Source organism: Xiphophorus hellerii, chromosome 18, assembly GCF_003331165.1.
Source record: "Xiphophorus hellerii strain 12219 chromosome 18, Xiphophorus_hellerii-4.1, whole genome shotgun sequence".
Taxonomy (NCBI): Eukaryota; Metazoa; Chordata; class Actinopteri; order Cyprinodontiformes; family Poeciliidae; genus Xiphophorus; species Xiphophorus hellerii.
Genome location: NC_045689.1, coordinates 26,156,222 through 26,172,975, shown reverse-complemented (window position 1 = coordinate 26,172,975; position 16,754 = coordinate 26,156,222). Strand labels below are relative to the sequence as shown.

The 16,754-nt window shown below is 39.3% G+C and overlaps 1 protein-coding gene across 1 annotated transcript in view; it reads left to right on the top strand.

Annotated features, from left to right (window-relative positions):
• The window catches only part of dhx36 (DEAH (Asp-Glu-Ala-His) box polypeptide 36), a 39,375-nt gene that overhangs the window by 21,299 nt on the left and 1,322 nt on the right, over positions 1 to 16,754 (top strand). The window contains exons 13-24 of the mRNA XM_032546015.1: positions 1,173 to 1,260; positions 1,772 to 1,827; positions 1,909 to 1,973; positions 2,338 to 2,481; positions 3,410 to 3,527; positions 5,778 to 5,876; positions 7,490 to 7,663; positions 7,841 to 7,927; positions 8,026 to 8,109; positions 9,324 to 9,423; positions 9,701 to 9,791; positions 13,668 to 13,788. Coding sequence (XP_032401906.1) covers positions 1,173 to 1,260; positions 1,772 to 1,827; positions 1,909 to 1,973; positions 2,338 to 2,481; positions 3,410 to 3,527; positions 5,778 to 5,876; positions 7,490 to 7,663; positions 7,841 to 7,927; positions 8,026 to 8,109; positions 9,324 to 9,423; positions 9,701 to 9,791; positions 13,668 to 13,788 — 1,227 coding nt within the window. The remainder of the gene's footprint in view (positions 1 to 1,172; positions 1,261 to 1,771; positions 1,828 to 1,908; positions 1,974 to 2,337; positions 2,482 to 3,409; positions 3,528 to 5,777; positions 5,877 to 7,489; positions 7,664 to 7,840; positions 7,928 to 8,025; positions 8,110 to 9,323; positions 9,424 to 9,700; positions 9,792 to 13,667; positions 13,789 to 16,754) is intronic.

The window sequence follows — 16,754 nt, the reverse complement described above, 5'->3', positions numbered from 1 at the left end:
GAAGGTAATCAAATTACTTTGACTCCGGCAGCGGATCTCTTCACTAATAGGCCATATGTTTTTATTCGCTAGTGTTGGATTTCCTCTCCTATTCGACCAACAAAGTATTCGCCTCACATGAGATTGTCTGCTTGCTGAAATGTACAAAGAGGAGTGTTTACCTCCTAATGCAGCACAACTAGACGGATCGTTGTCTGCCAGTAACGGTGGTGTTTTGAAAGCTGCATGAAGTGTGGCTTAAGACTTTATTAAAACCACAGACACAAATCATATTTATGTTTAAAAGCCAAACTGCCGTATTTTATCTGGCTACATTATTCTGCGGCAGACGCTTCTGCTCCAATCCAGTATTTTTTTTTCTTATGCAATAAATTTTAAGTGTGAAACGACAATCTAAGCATTTTAGTTACAAATGGAAATACTGTGGAGGTTTTGATAACTTCAAGTATCTATTATTGCAGCTGTTCAGTGGCTGCTGCTTCCTAAATCAGCTAGTTCCTTAGCTTTTTATGCCTTTTCTGCTTATAAAAGGCAGATAAGGCCTTTTGCATCATGTGTTCGATATTTATTCCCTGTTCTGTTCCACTTCATTAAATGTATCGTAATTTATGTGTTCAATGCTTTTGTTATCGCCTGTATTTAGGTTGGAAAGGCTTTTTCTTCACCTTTCAGTAGGTTTCCCAGACATACATAGGAAACTACACATCTGATTTAGGAATTATTGTTTTGTTCTTTGATCATTTAATTGTTTCAGATATTGTAACGTTATTGTATTAGTTTGGTTTCTCGCCAGCTTGGCCGACATTGTCATTTGCAGACTCTGTTCATGGTTTCCCGACATTGAAACATCTCTCAGCTGTCATTTGTCTGTATTTTCTTTGCTGTCTTTATTTGGTGGTCTGCTTTTCTGTCGCGGTGTCAGCGAGCCGTGAGCTGATGTGCAGCAGAGACTGCCCCGTTATAACAGGATGTTGCTATCATAACGATGTTGGCAAGGCGTTCCGTCTCTTATTGAGAGGCCGAAGGGAAGTTGGCCTTGTTGGCTCACCTCAGCACCTTGCTGCTGGGCATCGTGCTCATTCAGTGTTGTAATGAGTATTTAATGGATGTTTGGCAGGTTTGCTTTTACCATAGCCTTTGTTTAAAAATGGCTCTGCAATCGTTTCTGGCAGGAGGGAGCAATCTTGGTTTTCCTGCCCGGCTGGGACAACATTAGCAGTCTCAATGACCTCCTCACGGCGCAGCAAATGTTCCGATCAGGTACGCTCATCTTTTATTTAACGGTTATTGGATTTGACTTTGTTTTACACAAGAGAATAGACAGGTTTGTTTTTTTTTTTTTTGATACACCAACAACATTATTTCTTTTTGATAAGCTCCAAAATGAAAGAGATTTACAGATTACATTCGTTGAGGAAATGCCTTACCTGGGCATTTTCAGGAAATGCCCAGGTAAGAATGTTATTGCTTTATAAGCTTCTGATTTTGGTTAATTCTTTAGATTTGATCTAACTGGAGTAGGACTTCAATCATTCAAGGGATAATTTGACTAACTCAATTTTTAAAATTTGTCGAGTTTATTAAACTGTAAATTTGAATTTCCAGCAACATCTTTTAAATGTCACTGTTTGCAAAACACACAACCAATTATTGTACTTAGATGTAATAAATACAGCATAGGGCATCCATTTACATGTAATTTATCCAGCTATTCTATTATTCTGTTTGCTGCTGTTTTATCCCAGCTTTGCTTTTATATCCTATGTTTCAGATAGGTTCGTCATCATCCCTCTGCACTCCCTCATGCCCACTGTTAATCAGACGCAGGTAAACTTTCTCCTTGTTCTCTGATCATCCTCGAGTCGACCAAAACATCTTGTTTCATCTTTCTTCTCCAACCTCCTTCAGGTTTTCAAAAGACCCCCGCCAGGAGTCAGAAAGATTGTGATTGCAACCAATATCGCGGAGACCAGGTGTGTATGTTTGTTTCCATGATTAGTCTCAAGTCCATTACTTCTCAGAATGTGGCCTTTTTTTTTTACCCCTTTGTGCCAGTAATAATGCGCTGAGTGCCAGTCATTAGCGGGATAAAAGCTAACTGGATGCTAATTAGCATATTTTTCTTGGATTGATCACAAATAGTGTCTCCACAGCATGGATGAGAAAGTTTAATTTAGTGTTCACATAAACTGAACAATTTAGGAAGCTGCTCCACCTAACATCACCTCACTTAATATAGACTCTTCTTGCTAAATATGCATAAACCTTCTTTTTTTTAATGATTTCATCAGTTTTTCTCTTTTCTTTCCTGACTTATCTCCCCACCCGTCCTCTCAGCATCACCATAGATGATGTCGTTTATGTGATAGATGGAGGAAAGATTAAGGAGACCAACTTCGACACCGACAACAACATCAGCACCATGACGGCCGAGTGGGTTAGCTTGGCCAACGCCAAACAGAGGAAAGGACGTGCTGGCAGGTACTTGCAAAAATGGACACTTTGTGCGGCACATGGAACTGTTGGGTGCCTTAGCAGTGTGAGGTTTATTACAGGCACATCTTCAACATCACATCCGTTTCAAATCAATGGACATATTATGCCTGATTTAGATGTTTAATAATGTTCAACATGCTTCTGGTTTGTTTCTCAACAACAGAACAAAGTATAGCAATGCCACAAAAGTGTCTATAAAATATCGATTCATTTCTTTAATTTTTTTAAATAACCATTTCAAATCCGCAGATTTGTAAACAAGAAGAAGGAGCCCAGTGTAAGCACAACACATTACGTGGAGAGAGGCAAGTTTGAGTCTGGGGTTAGGGGAGTCTTGTAGGGCAAAATTACAAATGATACCTTTGGGCCACCTATGATACACTTTATTAATAATAATAATAATAATTCAGAAGGGCACTTTTTTGTCCAGAGGAAATGGGACAGGTGCTCTAGCACCACCTAGTGTCTATCTGTGCATTCCCCTGACCTATACACTTAGATATTTTTTGAAACATTTAGAACGAAGACACACTTCCCATTAATCCTTCGACGTATCGCGCACTAGAACAGGAGATTTACCGCGCCTCCGTTTTCGTCCCGCGAGCTTTCCGTAGATCTCTTCCAACAGCCCACATCTTGCTGCTTCCCCATCTGCAAACACAGAGAGGCGAAGTTCAGACACTCCCAGGTTGTTTCAACTCTGCGACTTAAGGCGTCTGTTCTGTTCAGTTGCTCTGACATCAAAGTGCAGCATGGCCCAATTAGCAGGAGCCGCTTACTGTGTGCAGTTTCATCCCACTGATTTCTCAAATTAAGCCCTTGTCACAGGACTGATATAACATGTAATCTTTTTTTCCCCCTTCTCTCTCTGTCTGGTTATTTTTTTCTTCTTTTTTTATATATATATATCCAGGGTGCAACCAGGAAAGTGCTATCATCTGTACAATGGGCTTAGGGCCAGCCTGCTGGAAGCCTATCAATTACCTGAAATTATGAGGACACCGCTGGAGGAGCTCTGCTTGCAGATAAAGGTGATGCATGTGGGGAGAAAGAGATTGGCTTTGGCTTAGGAACCGAACTAAGGGAAGGTTTGCTTCAGTACCATTCAGAAATGTACAAGCAGCATAAGAATCAATGTGATTCATTTGCGCTTTTTTTCCAAGCATGTGAATATTTAATTTTTAGAATTTTACAACTATTCCCGTGAATGTAGAAGTTTGAATTTAATGTAAATCTTCTCTTATCCACACAGGGTTAAAATTCTGCATACATGCTCAAATGTAAACATGCAACCTCATTAATGTTGTCCTTTAGTTTGACCGCATGGCTTTTGCTTAATCTTTTGGCATAATTCTGGCTGGATATTTGACCACCCTTTTATCTAAAATTGTGGATCTTGTTTAAACAAATCAAAAGGGCTTTTCTGCCATATGCTTTGTTTTTAGACATAGTCCACAAAGGGTTACTGTCCAGTCCTGTCCAATTTTCACTTTTGAAATGCACACAGTGTCTGCACATCCTTAAAAAGTCTTAAATTCATGCATATAAAATTGAGGCCATAAAATGTCTTAAATTAATTTTTAAAAAGTAAGTTGGCCTTAATTACACTAATCATAGATTGTAAATTTTGTCGTGGCGTGGCTATTTAATCTCGTGTGTAGTTGTTTAATTCTTGCAGGACACTCTAGGCGTCACTAGCTAGTTGCTAATACAACCTTGCTAGCCAGCTAGCTTTTTTCTAACATGGGTAAGTGCAGATGTATCACCAGTTGTCTGGACAATGTTTGTTTGTTTGTATGGGCTGTAGCCAGCCCATACAAGTCAGCAGTTTTTTCTTTTTATAGTTTCTGGCTTAAGTTTCATTCCAGGTGTCATTAAAAATATCTTAAAAAGTCTTAAATTTGACTTACTTTTTACATCTTCACAGTGTTTCTTTCACAGCTTGCAACTTCTCAGCCATGGAAATGTAAAACTCATCTTCCAGTCGTGAAAAGATTCAGCCTTGATGGATCATGGATTTTTTATTTTTATTTTCCGACACAATCTTAATTACTTCTATTTATGAGAGGTCACGTTTTGGGTCGGATAAATAAACCTTAGCTGCAATTGGGTGTTGATCCCCAACACACGCCACAGCTAGTTTTTATGTGGATGAAGCACGCCAACATCAAGCTTCTAGGATTGTTGAAAGGCAGTTTATCCGCTGCCACTTCTACAAAATTGCAGCAATCAGATTTGCAACGCGAATTATGCAGCAAAAAATGTATTAATGTCTACAGAAATCCCCTCATTTGCAATTTTCTGAGAGACATTTATCCTACTTTATTTGTTGTCTCAGTACTCCAACCAAGCGTGAAGGATTAGTCAGTGCTGGTGGGTTTTGGTTCTGTTTTGTTAATGAGGATTGAGGAAGGACCTCCCAGACTGACTCACGCCCCTTCTCCAACTGTTTCTGATTTTTAAAATTTATTTATTTTTAAATACAGTGTAATCACATCTGTTCATTGCCTCGTTCTCATACATGAACATCTCTCTTTTTTTCTCTGTTGGCTGCTTGCTGCTGAGCTCCGCCGTTTGTCTCTGTGAATCCTCGTAGCGCACTCCAAAGTGTTTAAAACATCGCTAATGGAACACAAAGCCAAAGTTCATTCAGCTCTGGTGTTTGCAGAGATTGTTCTCACCAGCAGCTTTATTGTATGGGATTTCAAGCGTGCGTCTTCCTTCAGCCTCAGTTCAATAAATTCGAGTGTGTGTGTATAATATGTTTTTTTTTTTTTTTGAAAGCTGGTGGGTGAGAGGCTGACTAATGCGTCAGACTAACCTCAGAGTGAGAGACACTCTGACAACATGCAGACCCCAGGCTGAATCTCTAATGCGCAGACACTCCAACATTTCTCCCACACCCCACCTTTTTGTCAATTGCAGAGTGAATATGTGGTTGCTTCTTTACTCTTTGGTGAATTTAAAAGTCTGCGTTTTTTTTTTTTTGTTGTTTTTTTTTTATGTGGAAATGAATGCACTTTAAGTGAATGTGGACATTCATAGAATGAGCTCTTATCACAAATTCTCTCTTCCTGGCACTAAGGGAATCGCATTGAAGCGGCTCCATGTAAATGTGTGTCGAGTGGCGCTCATCCAAACTGCCTTTCGAGTGAGCTTGCCGGACAGAGAGAGACGCACACGAGCCCTAATTTCATGCAATACCCAACAGTTTGGTTTGTAGTATCGTGTGCAATGAAATGCTTCGGCTGACTGGATGAAAATTGATGTACGCCCTTTAGATTCTGAAGCTCGGCTCCATTAGTCGATTTCTGGAGAAGGCCTTGGACCCGCCGAGCGAGAAGGCAGTTAACCTCGCCATCAAGAGCCTCACAGACCTGGTAGGAAACTGTAAAGATTACATATAGTTTGTTTCAGGGGGGAATTAACAGGGATCAAATAGTTCTGTAACTTCATCTTAGTCAGGCTGTCTGCACATCTTTAATATGTCTTAAATTCCCATGTCTAAAATAAAGCCTTAAAATGTCTTAAATAAAAAAATTTTTTTAAAGTTTGTTGGCCTTATGTTATCTTAAATTTTGTCTTGGTAGGATTATATACAGAGATAATTGATGTATAGATGTGAACAATCCTCGTAACAGCAGTTTAACTTTAAAGAAAAAAACATTTCCACACTTTCCACGTCGAGGAAAGTGATGAGAACAGATGATTAAAAGATAAGACACAAAAAATCAAGTCGTATCAATATTACAGGAAGGGCAGGAGAGAAAAGAGAAAAATGAATCATCTTATTTTTAGTACTACTTAATACATTTTGAACCCTTCATATACATTGTTTCAAAGACAAAATACTGCCCTATCTATGAAATTATTTGTTACATTTCTTCTAATTTGTAATGAATCAGTCTACAGATAAGTTAATTGGAGAAGTAATCCTCCCTGTTTCATAAATATCTTTTAGGATATTTGTTGGTGCGTCCTTATTTCCATATCTCCTCGTAATTTTTAACTTTTTTAATAGCTGTTAATATTGTTTTAGTCTAATATTTGTCGCCCACGTTCATTTTACAGACGGCTCCTCCCAGGAATAATGAGTGAAAATCATATTAAAAATCCTGACCAGTAATTGTTTGAAAACAGCAGTTGGTTCTTTGTCATTTTTAGAGTTATTCAGAGCCATAGTGGAGCCATAATTTTTATTTTAAAAATATTGGAAAACCACGCATTACTTTTCTTTGAACTTCACTGTTTTATCATACTTTGTATGGTCAGTCTTATAAAGTCCCATTGACATACAGTAGCGTTTTCGTGTTTTGGCAAAATGATAAAATAGGAAATAGTTGAAGAGAAATAAATACTGTTTAAATACTGATTCTCTAAAACATCATGCAGCCTTATGGACATCCAGAGTAACCAGTCCTCACACGATGAGGCATGTTTGTGTCTAGTTTTGGATTATTCATGGTGTTTGAAGACTACAGATTCCTAATCTTGATTGTGAGAGAAGCAGAAGATCAAAAAACGGTTATTGTGTGCTTGCATGCCCTGGAATTGATTCTGAGATGTAGAAAATTTTATGTATGTATTAAAAAAGTTTGGAAACCTTGCCTGAGGGGAAAATTTAGATTTGTTGATGTACTGCAAAATTCTGTCTAATACTTAACCAGCAAACTGGCACAGTCACCTTGAATGTAATACAGATCGAAAAAAAAACACAGAAAAACAACAAATATTCCCGTTTTCTCTTAAAATCACCCAGTTAAGTTTCACGTTTGATGATGTAATGCTGCTAACCTTATTGCAAAGCTCCTGTTATTTAACTCAGAAGTACTTTCAATGTACTACTCCTAAAACATGTTACGCACACAGAAACCACTGGCTGTAAGTAAAACCTCTACCACTTGATTTTGACGGGCGTCATTAGAAACGCATCGTCCTGAACTCAAGGTGACATGAAACATTTCCCTCTGGTCTTTGTGACATGGTGCGCCAGAACGCTCTGGACCACGCAGAGAATCTGACAGCTCTGGGTTTCCACCTGGCACGTCTCCCCGTGGAGCCGCACATTGGCAAGCTGATCCTGTTCGGCGCTCTGTTGGGATGCCTCGACCCCGTACTCACCATCGCCGCTTCGCTCAGCTTCAAAGACCCTTTCTTCATACCCCTGGTAGGTGCGCCGCGACCACAGACATGAAAGCCGACATCGAGAGCAGAGGCAAGCGCGTACACTTCAGCACGTTGCTGCAATCTTTCTTCTGGCTGATTTTTTTTACATTTTTTTAATCTATCTTGAATATTTAGGAGGTTTTTTGGGGGGGGGATTGGAACTGCCCGTCTCTTTTAGGGTAAAGAGAAGATGGCAGACATGAGGAGAAGGACTCTGTCCAGAAACTCAAAGAGTGACCACCTCACTATTGTTTACGCCTTCAAGGTAAACAAATCCAACAGCTGTGACCCTGACTTCGCCTCATAAGCTGTAACTGTTGGATGACTTAATTATGTCTTAATTTCTTATGCACCGGCTGCCAGGGATGGGAGGAAGCCAAGCAGCGGGGGTCCAGGTATGAGAGGGATTACTGCTGGGACAACTTCCTGTCTGCCAACACACTCCAGGTGAGGCTGGCTGATTGCAAAATGTTTCTTCTTTCATTTTTTGCATCTGACAGATGGAAGAAAATATGTAATTCCGTTTAAAGTAATTTGCAGAAGAGCAGCAACGCATTTAACTCACAAACAAACAAATCTCTTTTTTTTACGCTAAAAAGATGAGATTTTAAGCAACATTTTCAGGACAAAACTAAGAATTCCTATTTTTTGTTTTTCACAAATAAGAAAATGTTTCACAAAGCACAGAATGTGTTTTATAGTATCCATAATATGTGTAAAAGTGTTAAACTCAGGATTGACTATTCTGTATGTTGTGGTGGATGTGAAATAAATCTCAAACTGTATCAACTAGTCCCAGCTGAGTGTAGAATTTATCAATGCAGGTGTAACGTTCGAACTTTGAGGTGATCAAAAAGTCCAGACTTATTAAAAAAAACTGTAGCTAATTATTTTAATAAGTAATTAATCATTTAGTTTAGCGCTGATAGGAAGCGCCGAAGGAGATGCAAACTTGTGCATGATTAGCAGCTAAGTGTTAGCCAGTTACAGAGCTTACAAAACAGTTCATATCTTGTATATCATAATTTGTTGTTGTCTTTTTATGTGCCCTCGGCAAGAGTAAGATACTGGTATAAGGAAATGAAAAAAAAAAAGTTATGTTTTGAAACCAGTGAAGTTTTTACTACTTATTAATCCTCCAGTTTAATATTTTCTCTGGCTCCCACATGTTTCTTTCCAATATTATGATCTGCTTTTATAAAAAAAAAAATATCGAATGTACACGCACATATACGTGTACATATTGCTCTTTTTATCTTTAAGTTTACATATAATTCTGTGACCACATGAACGCAAAGGTTTCCTTGATATCTTGGCCTGTAAAGCTGATTCTGGCTCCGTGAGGCACTTTTGTTTTTTTTTTCTCACTTGCAATAGATTAAAAAAATTCTAGATGGCGTGGGAACTAAATGAGTGCCACTCACCACACTTATAAATGCAACCTTGTTTAAAAATGACAGTATCCAACCCACATGTGGGCGTGACTGCTAATCAGCCGACTGCAGGTTGGCTATTAAAGCAGACATCCCGACTAATTACCCGAGTAAAATCATGTTGCCACTCTCTAAAATTTAGAAAACAGAAAGGCGTTTAATACGCTGCACATTAAGCTTGTGAACTGTAAACTTGCACCCCAGTAATGCGTCCTTTTTATTATGTAGATGCTGCACAACATGAAAGGTCAGTTTGCCGAACATCTCATGAGTGCTGGCTTTGTCAGCAGCCGGGATCCCAAAGACGCCAAATCCAATGTCAACTCGGGTAACTACAGGAGTTTTCTTTTAATTATCATTCAGACTATTTTGCTCTCAAAACGTTGGGGATTATTCGGCTTTTGCTTCAACACGTTATTTGAGTTGTAGAAATCACCATTGAATGCTTCCTCCTTAACGCCCTAGCGTGATTTATTTAAGTTTTCCGTAGATTTCACCTGAAAGCCAAACATCCCCAACTATTAATGAGCAGTGTATGTTTTCAACCAGAGAATCCTTCAATGGAGCAGCGTGTAATTAAACATCATCGTCTTATATTTTCTCAGATAATGAGAAGTTGATCAAGGCAGTGATTGTTGCTGGACTGTACCCTAAGGTGGCCATGATCCGACCCTCTTACAGCAAAAAGAGACCTGGGTGAGTCTGTCAGTCCGAGGAAGCTCACAGTTGAGAAGTAAATTATCCATTGTGTCTTTTTTTTTTTCTCCCACTGAAAGACAAATGGGGCTAGCACTACAGTGACTCATCAGACCTCTAGAAGGAGTTTTGGAAGGGTACTGTGACAGTCACAGCTGTGCGGCAACCGTGTTTCAAAAATTGTTAAAAAAAAAAAAAAAGAAAGAAAGAAACAAAGGCACTTTTGCAGCTCTAGATCAATGCACTCATCACGGAGGTGCCCTGAGGCAGCTGTCATATGTGGCAGCTTTGACCTGTGTGCAAAAGATAAATGGGTTTGGGAATGGCAGCTTTATTTATATATCACATTTCATTACAGATCAACTCAGATTACAAGCAATATACGATACAGTGCTGTAAAAAGAGTTTAACCCCTTGCATATCTCTTCTGTTTTTGCCTTGCTGAATGTCAGACAGGAGTGAATACAAAATACAGTTTTCAAATAATCAATCGTAGTTTATTTTTCTCTATAAAAATAAATAAATGAATTTTTTCCCATGGGGACGACTACTGCCATTGATAGTTTTCAGCAGCTGGCAAAGAGTCCTTCTCATCGTTCTAGAGAAATGTTATTCCAATCTTTTTTTTGCACAATTGTCTAAATCCAACCTCTTTATATGAGATTTGAGCATGTCAGTCCAGACTTTGACCAAGCCACTCAAAAGTATTCATTCTGTCTTTTTTTTCATTTTTTAGAAGTCATTCAGTCGAGCTTTGCTGCTTTGCGTCAAGAGTTTTGACCTGCTGCAAAGCCCATGCATGCTTCACGTTAAGATCACAACAGACAGCCACACGTTTCTTCTTCGGGGTTATCTGCTAAGGATCAGAGTTTATGTCTCCTTCAATTGCTGAAGTTGTTCAGAACCCGAGGCAGACAAGTCGATCAAACTACCACCACCACATTTGACGTTCGATGTTGTACACCAGATGTATCTTGGGGCACATCTTCCAAAAAAAGTTCACAAAGTTTTGCCTTTTAAGATGGTTTAGCCTACTTCGTGTTGTCGGACAGGTCCTAAAAAAGTGAGGGCTAGCAGTAATCAGGCCCTTGAGTGTGTCTTTTAAAATTCAGGTTTGGCTAATTAGCATTTTTAATGACCTTTTCACATAGGGTGAGCTTGGCATAGTTCGTTTTCGTTCCTATTTTTAGATTAAGTCATCATTTGAGGACACCTTTTTTGTATTTACGCTGATTGTGTTTGAGATTGAATCTTGTTTGAGCCAAAACATGTACCAGCAAAACAAAAGCCATAGAAATCTGTACCGGGGTAATAGTTTTTCACGGCACTGTGTATTTAAACAATAACTGTCATAATCAAGGGATCACGCTTTCGTTTTCGTACTTAGCAACACCTTTATGAATGCCATGAATTTTCACCGAGTCCTTTTTGTTTGCATGTGAAGCTAGCCAGTTGTAAGATAAAAGGATATAATTGCTTGTGTAGGGGCTCTTTCCTTTTGTTACCAAATCAATTTGCAGTTAGTTCTCCGCTGTGCAGCAGTCGGTTCTGTTTTGTTGGCACGCGCACACACACGCACACACAGCCCCACACACACATTTGGAACAGGATGTCACTTTAAACTTGGACATGATTATCAGACTTTCTGCTTTCTTTTGTTCTTCTGTTCTCTAGCAGACATGAAAGGAAGCATTCTGAGAATAACAAGCATGCGATTGGATCCAGTGATTTATTTATTTTTTTCTTCTTCCATCAAATTTGTTCTTGTCGGTTTTTGTACCACTGAGAGCAGAATATGTGCAGACAGACACACGGCCTTGAATGTGAGGCTTAAAACGTAATATTTCCTACTTTTCAAAAGAAAAAGTGTTCCTGAGTGATAGACCTTGTATGAAAATCAGACACAGCCATTTGAATTCTGCATTTGCATTCTGCGCATGGTGTGTTGAAGTGTGATTTTACCATGGCATGGCAGGGTTTTCCTGTTAGAAATAAGATCCATTGAATAGAAGTGGTCAAAATGCGCGTTTCGTTACGTAACCGGTTACAAACCCTCTCTGCCGTAAAGCTGTGGTGAAAGGTCAAAGAATGTTTGGGATTCTTTGAGATATTATGAGCTGTCCTGCAGTAGATTTGACCGTCACTTTGGATGAAAAGAGATGTTTTGACGACACAACGCGAGTCAAAGACGAGCCACGGCAGCGCCGACAACTCTTCACGTTCCTGCTGCGTTGAAGCAAAGTCGATCTGAACAATTTCACACAGCGTCATACGAACGCTGTTTTATATAAGCCTTTGCATTACCTTCACGTTGTTACATTTGGGTTGCATTTGTATTCAACCCTGTTCGCGTTAACACAGCTAATACGGCTCAGATGTATTAGCAAATAATTATTTTTAGAAGTCATCCTAAAATGAAGTGTTTGGCCTTTTGGTGTGGATGGGAAATGCAACGTGTGGTGGAAAAACGTCAAATTTCATGGCATTTGAGAAAAGAAAAGAAGAAAACTGTACAAATAAATAGTTTTAAGCAGCAGAATCCTCAGGTTGTAATGTTGTTTTTTGCAATAGAAATGGCCAAGATGAGGTTTAGAAATTTCACACAAAGTCATATTCACACACACACCCACACCCCCACCCACACACACACAAAAAGTCACAAGAAGCAAATCTTTCCTGTAACTTCACCTGATATTCCAGCCCCAGGAAACGGCTTTTGCTGTGAAAGATGAAAGCATAAATATAACTTTCTGGTCACAAAGAGCTGAGAAATAATTAGCGAATGTTTGTGATGTTTCATCAAAAGTCCCCCAGTCCAACTTTTGAATGCGAAGCCCGATTTTTCATGCCTTGGGATTGTGCTGCTGCCTATGTGGCCCTGGGAACATATTACTTGTAGAGGAAAAATGGATTCAATTAAAATCAGAAAAATTCTCAAATGAACTCCAGGCTTTCTGCTATAGAGGGGAGTCTCAATAGGAACAAGCCCAAGGTTTTCATATGACCCTCGTATTCCTCTGATTAAGGAGTGTTTTTTTTTATTATTATTCCTTTTATTAAAAGCAGGGTCATGTGGAGCATTTACAGTACAAGTAATGTAGGCGCCAACTGCAGCAAACTGCAAAATTGTCTCAGTTTATAGAATTAGACAGAGATTCTCATTGGGGCCTTTGAGTAACAACCTTCGCTCTCTGAAGACGTAAACGCCCAACGAACTTCCTACTCTGAGAGATTAACTCCATCCATCCAATCGGTACTGAGATTTCTAAATCTGCTGAATCTCACCCTGAACAGCCTCTGTAGGAAAACTATTTGACTTTTTTTTTTATCCGGGAAGGCTTGCCTGACCTTCTGTCGACCCACATCTAGGGGTCTCAACCCGCTTCGGCCTACGAATGAGTCAGACTGAGTTGCCCTGCAGTCAACCAGGATTCACAGATCACATTCAATAATGGCTGTTCTTCCTCTATTTTGAAACTTGCCCTTGATTCTGAGCCAGATATTATTTAGTGACTCGCATTGGAGCCCCAGTGATGTTGTTTTACTAGCTTTGGGCGTAAGGCTACTTTTGGAAACCTTCTATACATTCATGAACCGTACAGCAAGGCGTATTTTACCACCGTTGAAGAACTTGAGATTAAGAATGACTCGAATAATTGAATGTTCACAATTTCTGTAAAACTGCATATGTTTCTTTAATTAGTAATGCTTTGGAAGGCTCAGTGATGGCTTAATTTAGCAGCACAGAGTACCTTAATACAGAAACTGATGGATACTAAGTGGAGCCTCTGGTTGTTGAGACGCCTTGCATGGGAATCAGAATCCACTGAGAACGTTCAGAGCGTGAATATGCTGTTTCCGTCTCGTCCATCTCAGGGTAAAGGTGTACACCCAGACCGACGGAAAGGTGTGTATCCATCCCAAATCTGTCAACGCTGAAGAGAGGGAATTCAACTACACATGGCTCATTTACCACCTGAAGATGAGAACCAGCAGCGTAAGTAAACAGACATTTTGTTTTTGTGACAATGGTAGAACAAACTGTGTGTGAGAGCGAAGAGTGTCGTTTGCTGACACGTTGAGGAAACTCTGATCTTAGATGGGCTGCAAAATTTAGTTTGACAGTTGTGGGAACGTGGAGACATACTAACCAATCTTCTGGAGCATCGGAGATTATTTTCCTCTCCTCGCCTGTTCAGAGTCATGAGACTCAAAAGCTTTCCTACAGGCTTTTCTCTGTTTTTTTTTCTGTCACTCTTAAATACAGAGGTAGCAAAGTACCTCTGTAAATAGAAAAAAAATCCAAATGAGCATAAACATTATTTCATTTCTGAAGGTCAAAAAGACCCTATTCAAACCATTCTTACTTTATAAAAAAAGAAAATTGCCTATTTCACCTAACACCTGGTTGTCCCACCCTTGCCTGCAAAAAACGACAATTTGCAATGACTGGCAAATGACTGTATTTTACTTCAACATATAGATACAGTCTTAATTTACTTCAGCTTCATTGCAGAACCTGTTGAAGGTAATCCCACAACTTCTCGATTGGATTTATGTCCAGATTTTGACTAGGTCAGCTCTTTTTTTTTATTATTATTATTATATTTGAGCCATTTCTACGTGGACTTGCTGGTGTGCTTTCAGATCACTTCCCTCTTCCTTAACTCATGTCTGCTAAAGCGTGAGGTCTTTCGGTCGGTGAATGATGTGTTGTTTTTTTTTCTTTTTTAGATCTTTCAGTGTTCTTTGTGCTTCCAGACGGGTGTCCTTTAAGCGACATGTTGATTTTACAGGTCGTGAAGCGGCAGAACAGCGACTCGTCTATATTTGGTTTATCACGTCCCACCTCCTGTGCTGCGGTTTTGTTTTGTTTTTTTCCAAAATATCTAGCCGTTTGAGCGCATCGCTGGCGGAAAAATCTCCAACCGTGAAACCCCCGGCGCCAACGACAACAACCTCTAAAAACACAAGAGGCCTGTATTGTTTATGTTTTCTCCTGCACGTGTGTGGAAACGGCTTTTGGGATTCTGCCTGGCCTCTTCTGAAGAGCCCCTGTGTGAGGATTGGAAGTACCAGTGGCTAAAGGTTGGCAGGCGGTGCCACGCCGGCTTTGCTCTTAATGAATATTTGATTAAAAACGCCGCCTTTCAACTCTCTCTCAAAGGCTATTGGGCTTTAAAGCTTCCAGGCACAATGCAAGAGGTGGTCAGAGGGGCGAAGTGGTCAACGCCGATTCCTGACCGAAACACTCAAAAGCGTATTCTTTGTTTTTTTTTTAATAAAGCTTTCCTCAGACTCTTGTTTTCCTCATCCATCTGTCTTTGTTCGTCGTGTGCGAGAGCCGCTGCTCTGCAGGAAATAAAACCACGTTTCACAGAGAAATTGCTCCGATTGCATCCTGAATCTTCGTCATCTCGCCGTCCCGCCTCCGTGTCGGCGAAGAAAACGCGTTCGGCTGTAATTTACCTCTGTGCGTCGCATTTAAATCTTTTTTTTTTGTTTGTTTGTTTTGTTTTTTCCCTCTCGCTCAATGCCGCCCTTCTGCGTTCACAGAGCGAGGTATTCAGACAGCGTGAGATTTCCAAGGTTATTTGCTCGCTAAGAGAGAAGGAGGCAGAAGAGTAGAAAAGAAGGGGGGGGGGGGGGGAGACGAGGAAAATGTGCGATGACGTTAAACTTGATCTTCTCTGACGCACTTGTCCCCGGTGATCCATTACATCACAGATTTATAGGGTGAATGTAGGTGTGCCGGCTCTCTCTCCGCTTATTTCCTTCCCACTGACTTGACCCTTAATTTTCAGCTTGTTTTCTACCGCTGGAGTATAAATAGATTTCGTTTGACCTTTTTGTCTTTTTAATTTATCGTCAGAAAGTTTGTGTTTTTAAAAGGACACTGTAGGGTTTTCTCTTTTTTTTTTTTTTAACTTGAGTTAAGTGAATGTGCTTCAGGTTGTTTGTTGGGCAATATACAGCACAGGTCAGGGATCAACATGAACCTATAACATTACTTTTGTTTTCTGTTGTTTCTTTTGCTGGATGGAAGGATAAGGCAGCAAACAACATGACTGGAAAACAAGAATAAGATTGAAATTGAACATAAACCACCCACTGACACTGGGATAAATGTCCTTGAGCAAATTTGAAAGAAACCATTTTCTGCTTTCTGAGTCCCCAGCGTTATTCCGACTGGAATTTTGGCTCTTTTTATTTTTGTCTTGTTTCAAGAATATTCAAACTTATTGAATAATAATAATAGTAGGACTATTCGTGATGAATTGATTGTTGAAAAAGTCTCAACTAATTTAGTAATGAATCGTTAGCTGGAGAATACAGACTCAAAAAAAAGGACGTTTGCTGAAGAACAACACATTCAGAGCAGTAATTTTAGCCAAAACTGTACAAAAATATGGACATTTTTTCTGGCTAAGATAAAAAAAAAACATCTTTGTTTCTAAATATGTTATACCAGAATTCCTTAAGTGGCATAGTTTTAGCTTCACCTGGTTCAAATTGTGTAAAAGAATAAATAAATTCATTTAAGCACTGTTAAATGCTGAGCTTTTCACATTATTAGACTTGATTTGTTTTTGTTTTTTTAGCTTCAACATGATCAAGTATACACTAAAGGAATGCTTTGTTACAGCATATTGGGCAATGAAATGTTTCTTTTCTTTTTTAACCCTCTGATGCAGGACATATTGATCATCGTACCATTTGTATCTTTTATTGTGTTTCTAGTATTGTGTAAAAAGACTTAAGTGGTAAAATGAAAAATCAGCAGTTTGCCAATCTTTTTTTTTTTCCATCCAATTAACCGTCGGAATAAACGATAGAATAATCAATTACTAAAATAATTGTTAGCTGCAGCCCTAATTACTATATGCTTGAGTTTCTTTCTATGGTTTTGACTTTGTGCAGAGAAAAACGCATCGCATCTAAACTTGCTTTAAAGACACTGAA